The 11,278-nt window shown below is 54.3% G+C and overlaps 6 protein-coding genes across 6 annotated transcripts; 5 read left to right on the top strand and 1 right to left on the bottom strand.

Annotated features, from left to right (window-relative positions):
• Positions 1–726: 726 nt before the first annotated feature.
• Positions 727–3,119, top strand: BU26DRAFT_518068 (vacuolar amino acid transporter-like protein 6). Its single transcript, XM_033828726.1, has 5 exons — positions 727–1,207; positions 1,259–1,338; positions 1,389–1,740; positions 1,793–2,021; positions 2,159–3,119. The coding sequence occupies exons 1-5, from the start codon at positions 840–842 to the stop codon at positions 2,909–2,911; spliced, it is 1,782 nt and encodes a 593-aa protein (XP_033686414.1). The 5' UTR covers positions 727–839; the 3' UTR covers positions 2,912–3,119.
• Positions 3,015–4,203, bottom strand: BU26DRAFT_518067 (ribosomal protein S16). The gene is made up of 3 exons (XM_033828725.1): positions 3,908–4,203; positions 3,567–3,750; positions 3,015–3,384 (listed from the first exon to the last, which is right to left on the bottom strand). Exons 1-3 carry the CDS (start codon positions 3,982–3,984, stop codon positions 3,220–3,222), a joined length of 426 nt encoding a protein of 141 aa, XP_033686413.1. The 5' UTR covers positions 3,985–4,203; the 3' UTR covers positions 3,015–3,219.
• Positions 4,204–4,301: 98 nt separating this feature from the next.
• On the top strand, positions 4,302–5,315 carry BU26DRAFT_482013 (apolipo protein A-I binding protein-like protein). Its single transcript, XM_033825758.1, has 3 exons — positions 4,302–4,369; positions 4,418–4,526; positions 4,623–5,315. Exons 1-3 carry the CDS (start codon positions 4,358–4,360, stop codon positions 5,207–5,209), a joined length of 708 nt encoding a protein of 235 aa, XP_033686412.1. The 5' UTR covers positions 4,302–4,357; the 3' UTR covers positions 5,210–5,315.
• Positions 5,316–5,612: 297 nt separating this feature from the next.
• On the top strand, positions 5,613–7,734 carry BU26DRAFT_454639 (methylmalonyl-CoA carboxyltransferase 12S subunit). Its single transcript, XM_033824867.1, has 2 exons — positions 5,613–7,328; positions 7,405–7,734. The coding sequence occupies exons 1-2, from the start codon at positions 5,845–5,847 to the stop codon at positions 7,700–7,702; spliced, it is 1,782 nt and encodes a 593-aa protein (XP_033686411.1). The 5' UTR covers positions 5,613–5,844; the 3' UTR covers positions 7,703–7,734.
• A 634-nt stretch (positions 7,735–8,368) lies between these two features.
• BU26DRAFT_282284 (uncharacterized protein) lies at positions 8,369–8,772 on the top strand. The gene has a single exon (XM_033821527.1). The coding sequence runs from the start codon at positions 8,514–8,516 to the stop codon at positions 8,739–8,741; it is 228 nt and encodes a 75-aa protein (XP_033686410.1). The 5' UTR covers positions 8,369–8,513; the 3' UTR covers positions 8,742–8,772.
• Positions 8,773–10,124: 1,352 nt separating this feature from the next.
• On the top strand, positions 10,125–10,578 carry BU26DRAFT_563344 (uncharacterized protein; the record flags this gene model as incomplete). Its single annotated transcript, XM_033833157.1, has 2 exons — positions 10,125–10,289; positions 10,342–10,578. 2 exons carry the CDS (start codon positions 10,125–10,127, stop codon positions 10,576–10,578), a joined length of 402 nt encoding a protein of 133 aa, XP_033686409.1.
• Positions 10,579–11,278: the final 700 nt, after the last annotated feature.

The raw sequence follows: 11,278 nt of genomic DNA, 5'->3' as shown, positions 1-11,278 counted from the left end.
TCTTACAGGACAGTTACAGCGGAATAAAGGCCATCCGCACTTCTTCCAAATAGCGGCCTTATAGTGCATCATCTGAGACTGCTATCCCTTCTAGGGCGCAACTGGACTTAACCGAAGGCTGAGCAACACAGCCCCGTTCAAATCGAGGCCTGCCTCAGGATGCAGATGCTTCTTCCTCCTTCGCTCCCTCTTCCTCGATCTCTTGCCCGAGCTTGAAGGCAGTGCGCACGACTGTCCGTTCGGAATTCATAAGCCGTTTGTGCCATTCCACCCAGACGCGGCCGGCCCCGAGGAAGTGGATCTGCTTAACCCTCTGAACCAACAGACCACTTCTCTTCCTCAGCAATGAAATCTCCAGAGCTTGTTGTAGATGGCGGTCCTCTGCTTCGGCAATGCGCGGGCGGAGCTTAGCGAGCTTTGCGAAGCCGTCGGTCTGCGGTATTTGCTGGTCGTCAAGCGCCTTCAGCTGCGAGGCGGTAGTCGCAAAGCCGGGTGCGCGTTCGACCACCATGACTGCCTTTTGCGTCGTATCGAGTCCAGCATCGTCCTTCTCCTCTTCCGGCTTGAGGATGTCCTTGTGTTTGTTTACTGTTGGCACATTAGCCCAATGCTCTCCTACTCGTAGAGCTGAATGCATACTCAGCTCTTGGGCGTCGTTGAGCAGTGCCGTCTTGTCCGACAGCCTTTTGAGGTCCTTCTCAATCTGATGTATGCGCTCAGGCACCGTCTTCGGCTTCTCCTCAGCGGGCTTGTGTATCCCGCCCAGAACGTACTCCAGGCGGTCCAGCCTCGACTCCAGCAAGGCAAAGGTGAACAGTACGGCCTCCTCGTATTCGTCCATGGCGCGGTCAGAAGATGTGTTGTGTTATGCCGTGACTTGCCCACCAGACGCGGGCGCGTGCCTGCAATCTCTAGCGCGGCTCTTCGGCTTCGGCACGGGCTTGGCGATGCTATCTGCCAACGTCAGCGCTCGACCTCAGCAGTCTTCACCTGCCGCTGTTCTGCATCTTCGCCTGCTACTGAGCGTATTGCTCTCCCTATTCACCGATCGCACCGTATCGAACGCTCCGCTTCCTGACGCATGGTTGCGCGATTACCAGGACCCCGTAGTTCTTCCCGACAGCATGGCTGGCTATTCCGCCATCGGGCCTGAGCCGAATGATACCGATCCCATGTCCTCGAGTACCGGTTCGCTGAGAGGGAGGAGGTCAGATTCAGATGTCGAGCTGCTGGAGAAGGGTTCCGCTAACGGGAGCAGGCGCGGCAGAGGCAAAAAGGACGTGGGATTTTTAGGCCAGGCATCCTGGATATCGAGCGTTATCAACTTGGTCAATACCAGTACGGTCAGATATCTCTATGTGCGTTTCTGGAAGGCTAAATGATGGCAGTCCTTGGCGCGGGCTTGCTCGCCATGCCCTCTGCGCTCTCAAAGATGGGCATCTTCCTCGGCATCTTCGTGATCGCGTGGGCCGGCATCACCTCTGGCTTCGGCCTCTACCTCCAGACCCGATGTGCAAAATATGTCGATCGCGGGCACGTATCCTTCAATGCGCTATCGCAACTTACGTACCCGAACCTGTCCATCATCTTCGACGCCGCCATCGCGATCAAGTGCTTCGGTGTAGCCGTGAGCTACCTGATCATCATCGGGGATCTGATGCCTGGAGTTGTCCGCGGGTTTGCGCCTGGAATCGACATCTCATTCCTGCTTGACCGGCAGTTCTGGATTACTGCCTTCATGTATGGTCATACTATGACAAGGAAGAAGCTCGCCATCCGCTAATTGTCGCAGGCTTATCGTTATCCCTCTGTCGTTTCTTCGACGTTTGGATTCTCTAAAGTACACGAGCGTCATTGCTCTGTGCTCTATTGCGTATCTCGTTATTCTCGTCGTAGCCCACTACATCAAGGGCGACACTCTCGCTGACCGCGGAGACGTCCGAGTCTTCCAATGGGCTGGCCCTGTTCCGGTCCTGGCTGCTTTCCCCGTCATTGTATTCGCATACACATGCCATCAGAACGTGAGTGTCTTCCATCTTATCCTTACAATCGTCCGTCAAAATTCAGCTTTAATTGTTCTCAAGCTTCTCCCACTTCACCTTCCCAGATGAAAATATGGAGGCTTCACAAATTGTTCCTATCCTAACACGAGCTTCAGATGTTCTCCATCCTCAACGAAATCGCCGACAACTCGCACTTCCGCACCACCTCCGTAATCTTCGCCTCCATCGGCGGAGCCTGCGCCCTCTATATTCTCACCGGCATCACCGGCTACCTCTCCTACGGCGACAACATCAAAGGCAACATCGTCTCCATGTACCCCACGGCCGCAGCCTCCACCATCGGGCGCCTCGCCATCGTCATCCTCGTCATGTTTTCCTACCCCTTACAAATCCACCCCTGCCGCGCGAGCATCGATGCATGCCTGAAATGGCGACCCCGCCGCAAGACGCAGACCGAAGCTAGTCCGTCGAGGAATACCTTGCTGACCAATTCGCCTAAGCAGAGTGTAAAGACTGAAATGGGGGATGTGCGCTTCGCAATCATCTCCACCATCCTCATCGTCCTCTCCTTCATAACCGCTATGACTGTCTCGTCGCTGGAGAAAGTCCTCGCGTACGTCGGCTCCACGGGCTCCACTACCATCTCATTCATCCTGCCCGGCCTTTTCTACTACAAGATCTCCGACCCAGATTCCGCGCACCACCAGCGGCTTGTTAAAGATGAGGACGACGAGGATGAGTTTGACAGCGCAGATGCGGAGGGCTATGTCATGAGCGACGCGCACAAGAATCGGAATTGGAGGAGGGGATTATTGCGGACGCTGAGTTTGAGTTTGGCGGTCTATGGGGTTATTGTTATGGTTACTTGTTTGGTTACGAATACCTTTTTGGTGGCGGCAGCGCATTAAGAAGCGGGTATTGTATCATCCCTTTGGGTTGTGATTTCAGGAGCATATCGCGGCATTTACGGGCGTTGTTTTGTATGTGGCGTTGGCTGGTCTAGATGGGAGCGTTGGTAGATACCTCCCTGGGGTTCGCCTTTTTGATTGATACTTTGGTTTTGTTACAACATTTACATGTCCTAAGCAAAAGGACTATGATACTATTCTACAGTTCCTTCCGAGGTGCTGGTCCTGAACGCCTGGTAATGCAATGTGATGCTTCATCTACAGTGGCTCTTCTCTTACTACACTGCTATACAATCCCGCTCTCTACCTCAAGCTTCCTCTTTTGCTTCTGCAGGTTCGCCCACGCTTTCGCTGGGAGCCGCGGAGGCGGATGGGGATGTAGAGGGTGGTATTAGGGATTTTGCGGCGGAGTCCGCTTTGATGACTTTGCCTTGGATTTGGGAAATGCGGTACTGCGGCTCGAGGATGCCGACCTGGACGAGCTGTTAGCGATCCAATTCCTCTTGATTTTGCAATCCCAATGGTCCTCTCCGCGCCTCCCTTCTGCCCTTTGAAACCACCCTCCATTCTAATTTGCACCCTCCCATTCCACTCAACCGACGCGACATCCCAACAGAAGCGGCCGCATCGTAGTCGAAAGAGATACTGGACATACCATACTCAACAACCTCCACGCCGTATCACTCGGCTGCGCACCCACGCCAACCCAGTACCTCGCGCGCGATATGTCCAGCTTAACATCCTTCCACGGCCGGCCGTGCGTGTCGCCTGGGCGCGGGGGCTTGGGAATCGGGTCGTAGGTCCCGAGGACTTCGAGGGGGCGGGAATTGCGCGCTGTCCTGTCTGCGTTTTAGCAATCGCCCTTAAGGATAGATAGAGTTGTGAAGGCAGTGCGCTGGCAATTGGGACTGCAATCGCGAGATGTGCAGGTCGGGGTGGGATATGGGAGAATGGTGAGGGAGGTTCTATGGTTGGGTCAGAGGGAGCTGGGCGTACCGGGCGTGCGCGACGACTATGTTGTAGAAGGGGGAATGTTTCTTGCCGAAGCGGGCCAGGCGTATGCGGAGGACCATCGTGTGGGTGGGATATGTTGCGTCGTTGAGCTTTGCGGTCGCAAAAGTTCAACATGCGGTTGGCCTTCAGGCCGAGGAATTGCCGTGAGAACGGAGGGGCACGTGACGGGCCCCCTTCACGAACTCTACATACGTAGGTATATACTACGTATATATTAAATGATCGAGCTGAATAGGACAAGGTTTAGGAGTAAGGGGAGTGAAGCTGTATGATGCATGTCGGGGAGTAATGAAGCGTGAAGGTATTATGCTGCGAACTGCTTTTGGACATTTCGAAGCAGTGATGTAATCACGTCACCTTATAAGGAGCTCCATCCAAAACTCGCACCTCACTCTCGACAATCTCTGGAATCAAGTTATAGGGCTATTAAACATGGCTCTGCGAGTAAGATATTGCCCCCACAACGACAAGAATCAAAGCTAATAATAGTAGACACTCTCGGCGAAGAACGCGGCAGCGCTTGACCAGGAGCTCATGACGGCGGGTGCCTTTTCGATTGATCAGTTGATGGAGCTTGCGGGCCTTTCAGTTTCACAAGCAGGTAATACTTCCTCTCTTATCATACTTTCGGATCATGCTTCATCATCAAGCAGCCCTTCTCCGCTTGCAACAGCTATAAGCTAACATGCATGTCCAGTATTCAAGCTCCAACCGCTCAACAAGGGACGCCGAATCCTAGTTGCTTGCGGCCCGGGAAACAACGGCGGTGACGGACTCGTGGCCGCAAGGCATCTGTTCCACTATGGATACCAACCTACCATCTACTATCCCAAGCAGAGCAAGAACGAGCTATACCAGCGCCTGAAGAAACAACTCGAAGACCTCAAGGTCCCCTTCACAGACGACTTCCCCAGCGCGCTCAGCCAGACCGACCACATCGTCGATGCCATCTTCGGCTTTTCCTTCTCAGGCGAGGTCCGCGAGCCGTTCCCCAAGGTCATCGAAGCCCTGCGCGACACTAAGATTCCGGTCCTCGCTGTCGACGCGCCCTCTTCTTGGAACATTGAGGAGGGTCCGCCGGGTTCGGGGCCTGGGAAGGGATTCATGCCTGAAGCGTTGATTTCGCTGACAGCGCCGAAGCCGCTGGTGAAGTGGTTCAAGGGGAGGCACTTTCTGGGCGGGAGGTTCTTGAGCCCGGCCATGGCACAGAAGTATGAGTTAGATATTCCCAAGTATGAGGGGTTGGATCAGGTGGTGGAGGAGCCGGTTGAAGGGAAGTTGTAAAGGAAAGATGCCACGGCGAAGGGACTGGAAAGTCAGATGGGTACGGCGGCATCATTGTTACTGCCTGCTGTCTCCTTAACAGAGCTGTGAGCAACAAAAGCAGGAGGCCCAGGATTTGACCGCGGCTTCGTCTCGGGAGGTGATTCCACAAATGTAGCAATTCAAGCGGTCAAGTCGATAATGGGAACTTTGGAGTTACATCATCTTACAAACGACCTTATAACTCTCTTGTATATAGGCCTTACTTGCAATAAAGAATCTCAAGGAAACATTGTTGTGAAATGCGATTTGCGGAAGGGATGGTTTTCGTGCCTCCCGGCTAGCGCATTTCCCCACATTCAACCCGCGGTTCGGTTACAGGCGGCTCTCGATGTCATCCCCAGCTTCCACGCTCAGCCGCGGTAACAATTCAAGGGCAGCGCTCAATTCTTCTTTCCCCCTGCCGCCTGGAGAACGCTCACATATAACTCTTGGTTCTCGGTCTGTCCGCGTCTGAGAGTGCTTCCAGGGCCTCTAGAACTAGGGGATAAAGCAGCCTGCCGATCGTTCGCGGTTTCACCCTTCCAACTGCCACTCTAGCTCTCGTTCCTCGCGGAGTAAACGTACACCATCAGAAGAAGATACTAGGCTTCACAATGGCTCCAAAAGCGCCCTCTCGCGAAGCCCTGACATTGCTCAGGCACTCTATTCGGCCGTCAATTGCGCTGCGCTCCCGATCACAATGCCCTCTCATACCCTCCGTCTCCCAGGCATTGCCTCGTCCACACCGTTTCGCGCTCAGTCAAAATTCGCGTAGCATTGCGACATATACGCATTCGCACCATGCCGACGCCGTATCCGTAATCCCGACTGCGGTGGACACAGGCTCCGAGGACTTCAAAGAGAATAAGAGACAAATGGACGAGGCGATGGAACGCTTGACAACGCTTCATTCCAAGATTGCGCAAGGCGGGCCCCAGAAGGCGAGGGATAAACATGTGCAAAGGGGAAAGATGCTTGTTAGGGATCGCATCACGGCGTTGATCGACCCTGGCACACCATTCCTGGAATTGAGTCAAATGGCGGGATACGATGTGTACCCAGGCGAAGAGGTACCTGCAGGCGGTATCATTACGGGCATTGGAACCGTGAACGGTGTTCAATGCATGGTTGTGGCCAATGATTCTACGGTCAAGGGAGGGACGTACTATCCCATCACGGTCAAGAAGCATCTGCGAGCGCAAGCAATTGCGCAGGAGAACCGCCTTCCCTGCATTTACCTGGTAGACTCCGGAGGCGCCAATCTTCCCCACCAAGCCGACGTCTTCCCTGACATCAACCACTTTGGCCGCATATTCTATAACCAAGCAAGAATGTCGGGCATGGGTATCCCACAGATCAGCGTAGTGATGGGACCGTGTACCGCTGGTGGTGCCTATGTGCCATCCATGAGCGACGAGAGCATCATTGTGGAAAACCAAGGCCACATCTTTCTCGCTGGACCACCACTCGTGAAAGCTGCGACTGGCGAGGTTGTCTCTGCGGAAGAGCTGGGAGGCGGAAAGCTTCATAGCGAGATATCAGGCGTTACCGACTATCTAGCAGTCGATGATGCACATGCGCTCGTCCTAGCCCGGAGGAGCGTCGGCAACCTCAACTGGCACCGCAAGCAGTCCGTTCTCTCGTCAACGCAGCCAACATACAAAGAGCCCCTCTACGACACCAAAGAGCTCTCTGGCATTGTAGGCACCAATCTCCGCCGCCAAATCCCCATCCACGAAATCATTGCCCGCATCGTCGACGGTTCCAGCTTCTCCGAATTCAAACCCGCCTACGGCTCCACGCTAGTGACGGGCTTTGCCACAATCTATGGGCACCCTGTCGGCATCGTGGCCAACAATGGTATCCTCTTCAGCGAAAGTTCCCTCAAGGGCGCGCATTTTGTACAGCTATGCGGCAAACGGCAGATTCCGTTGATTTTCTTGCAGAATATAAGTGGATTTATGGTGGGCGCTGATGCGGAGAAAGGCGGTATTGCGAAGAACGGTGCGAAGCTTGTTACGGCGGTTAGTTGTGTGGAGGTGCCGAAGTTTACTGTGGTGGTGGGCAGTAGCGCTGGCGCGGGCAATTATGGCATGTGGTATGTGATGCGTCTTCTATCTTCATCGTTCAGCTCTTCTAGCCCTTGCTCCGTACAAAAGCTGACAGAAATACAGCGGCCGTGCCTACTCACCCCGCCTGCTCTTCACTTGGCCTAACGCTCGCACGTCCGTCATGGGCGCCGAACAGCTATCCTCGGTCATGGAGGCGGTAGGCAAGCAAGCGGATCCGGAGCTCAAAGCTAGGATAGAACGCGAGAGCGAGGCTACGTTTGGCTCTGCCCGGCTTTGGGATGATGGCATTATTCCGCCCGAACATACGAGGAGGGTGCTGGGTATTGGATTGCAGATGGCTTGCGGAGGACAGAATATCGGGGTTGAGAATGAGACTTCGTGGGGTGTATTTAGAATGTGAGGGGTTTCAAGAGCAGTATAGCTGCTCATTGCATCCTCCAGTCCCCGCCCCCCTCTTTCTCTCTCTGCTTGTTTTTCTCCCTCCACATACCCGTCTCCCGAGCTTTCTCCCTGCCCGCCCCCTCCTCTTTCTCTTCCCTTTCCTCTTCGCCTCCTCTATCCGCTTTCGCCGCTACCGCTGCCGCTGCCTCCCCTCTGCGTAGAGAACGCTAAACCAGCGGAACTATCCTTGCACGGAATCTGCCTAGGCTCGAACGTACTGTTCTGTGTCTAGCCGTTCGCTCTCCCCTTGCTATGACGTGTCTCTGCGGGAGGTGGAGTGCCCGTGGTAGGAGAAGCATGGTAGGAGAAGGAAGTGAGGGCCAATGAGAAGAGAGGCGAAAGAGAGAAGAAAGTACGGAAGCATGTGCGGCGAGCATGAGCGTAGATCGGCGGTCTAGTAGGGTAGATGTGAAGATAGGGTTTGTGAATGTTGCGCTGCGCATGGACATGCGACGAATGTTGCGTATGAGGGAATTCATCGCGGATGCATACTGCACACCGACCGGCGAGCTCGACCTGGCGAAGCTCGGCCCTGCGTGGGAGGAGCAAGGTAGAGTTCTCAGGGTCTCCGGTTAGATGGATTTGGACTAAGCTCTTATGTCATCCAAGTGCAGTACGATGAGGGATTGGCGGTTCGAATGTCCGCTTGTGGGGAGGAAGGGAGAAGGCAAGGAGTACTTTGAGACGTCGAAGACGTTGCGCTAGTTGCGGCAAGGTTTACACAAGCACGCACTGCCGCATTCGTTCGCCGAATCGTCAAAGGATATGGGATGTCAAGCCGCAGGTTCGGAAGCTGTTTTCTTTGTTTTTGCCCCACCGTCCACGTTGAATTCGCAGTGCGCCTAGGCGCAGGGTGTGCGCAGAACCTGCAATCCGACCCGGGACGCGTTGTGACAGCTTTTGACGAGTCCACGGGAAGGTGTTCAATATCTACTCAATATTTCCTCGGCCAAGCGTGCTGTTTCTATCGAGGTTCAGAATTCGCCCTTCGTCCTTGATACGTATAAACGCTTTCCACCGCTCTTTATGGCTCCCGGCGAGACTGCGTCAGCTAGCCCTCGCCAACCGAAACCATAGCTACGGTCTCACGCTATCACCCCGCGGACGTCGACCTTCTGAGCCCCCGGTCTTCCGGTGGTGTTCGATATCGGCTGTCTCCGGCGCGGCGACGTTCTGAAAATATCCAGGCAACTCTTCAATCCTCTCCCCTGGCCGCCTCACCAATCGCCAGCGACGCCAGCAAGATAGACACAAATCTCGTCCTCTTTGATGCCGGCATCAAGATCATAGACCTCGACTCCCGTGATGACACATCTCCACATGCAGCGCGACTTGCATCATGCCTCGTCCTCCTTTCTCTGGAGTCGAACGAGAGTATGAGGCGTCTGAATTCACGACTCTCCCCGGGTGTAAGGTTGGGACGTCGTGATAGGGGGTGGTTGAGGGGGATGGAGGAGCTGAGGTGGGTGAGTATTGGGATCGATACGGCGGTGAATGGAGAGAAGGGTGGGCTGAGTGGGATGCGGGTATATTTGGAGGAGGTTAACAGTTGGCAGGGTTGGAGAGGGAAGGTAGGCCGCGGGATAGGGCTAGGAAAGGAGAGTACAGTAGGGTATGGCGAGGAAGAAAACCGCCAAATTCAGAGATAGAGCGATAAGTGAAGGTTGGAGTACGTTCGCAAACGCGTCTGGATTGCGCCTGCAACATGCTTTGGCTGCTTTGGCTGCGGACAGGAGGGCGACGCGGAGGGTCGCGCGGACGAATGCAGGATATTTTAAGACTGAAGACGCGGCGATGGCTGAGGCATAACCACCAAGAACTCAATGCGATGCGCAAGACTGCCCCCGCCAAGCTGCCGCCGCCGAGAGCATCTTCAGTACTGCGCAACAGGCGTACTAAGGGTGCGTTCTGCCGGAGGGATCCGGTTGGCTTGCTCCAAGGTCCGTGGTTGATTTCGGCGGTACTGAAGAGCGGCATGGACAAAAAGGTGCCGATGGGCGGATTTTACCGCTACTATAGCCTTAGGCTTGCGAGGATGATCTAGATGTTCCGTTGAGATGAGAGGCTCAGCTGTATGCGCTTGTTGTTGTTCTTATCAGCCGCACTCGGTGGTATCCACTAGTCGTACTCGGTTTCGGTCTCAGAGTGCGAACACGACGGCTTGGCACTTGTGCAGTGAACTCAAAACTCAACATCGCAAGTATCTCCCAATACGCAACTGGATGGAGATATATAACTTCTGTATCCCTGAGATGTTCAGTCTCATATCATCTCAATTCTCACCAGCCCGCTCTTTCTAGCATTCAACCAAATTCTTCCTGCCGTTTGTTGTTCAGGTCATTATCGGCTGGACTCATCGCAGCACGTTTTTAGCTCCCACGATGTTTGCAACTCTTGAAAAATTGTCTATGTTCAGCAGCCGGCGTAAACTTCCGGCACATATCGCTACCCTGCTCTTCATTCTCGGCGCGATGGGCGTAACAGTCGCCCGCATATTCATAAAATCTGGACCCACGACACGCAACGATACAATGGCCTTGGCTATGGTCCGTTTTCCAATTCCACCTCTTCTAGCCTTGCAACTAATACAGCCGCTAGGGCGCCAAATCCATAATTATCCTCGCGTATCAGCTCCTGACTGAGCACACCTCACGTTTCCACAAATGGGCCTCGCCGAAGGCGAATACGATTCTGAATGGACTGGAGATTTTGTTCTGGTCGGCGGTGTGTTTCCTGGGAATGCAAAGCATGATGCGGAAGGGCGCTTGCTCGGGCAATAGCACTGCATGCGCGATGGGCTGGGTTGTTGTTGGATTGGCTGTTATGGTGACGTAAGTGGCCTTCCTGGTTGCTCGATTCTGGATGAGCGCGGGCTAATCGTGGTAATGGGGATAGGAAACTCGAGACGTATGTGTTTGTTATCTCTTGGCTTGACTGGAGGTATTTTAAGAAGAATGGGAAAGAGAGGAGGAGCCGGGAGGCTTGGGAGGATATATGCTTGGAGGATAGAAGCCGGGATCTGAGACAGGAGAGGCAGAAGGCGTGAAGGCCTCAGGCCAAGAGAAAGAGCGATAGACGGGGGGAATGAACCAGTGACCTTAGACATGTGAATGCTGCTTGGGCAGGCTCCCATCCCTTCAATTGAAGGCAACGGCGCCAAGAGACAATTCCGTAATACCATCTCTGTACGAATACTGCTGCATCCTACGCGTGCCTGTCGGTTTCGACTAAGCCATTATCAGTTCGAGGGATCCGCGGGTTACATTCCAGCGAGCACCGAGTACTGTACGGACGAAGGAGCGAAAAAGGAGGAGCTCGTTCACAAGTCCACCCCCCCTAGGAATGGAAGTTCTGCCTGGCCGCGAATTCGTGCGTTCGTTACCTAAGGAATTAGCCGGCGATTTGGCATACGAAGCACCAGCGAGGGAGAGAAGATAGAGTTCGAAAGGCTGAGGTGTTTTCTATTTACGAGCGGGATAAATCGCCAGCTCCGCTTGAAGACTAGCGCCTTGGCGCCCGCCGATCAAGCTTTGCA

Source organism: Trematosphaeria pertusa (assembly GCF_010094035.1).
Source record: "Trematosphaeria pertusa strain CBS 122368 unplaced genomic scaffold BU26scaffold_5, whole genome shotgun sequence".
NCBI lineage: Eukaryota > Fungi > Ascomycota > Dothideomycetes > Pleosporales > Trematosphaeriaceae > Trematosphaeria > Trematosphaeria pertusa.
This window is presented reverse-complemented; position numbering and strand designations above follow the sequence as displayed.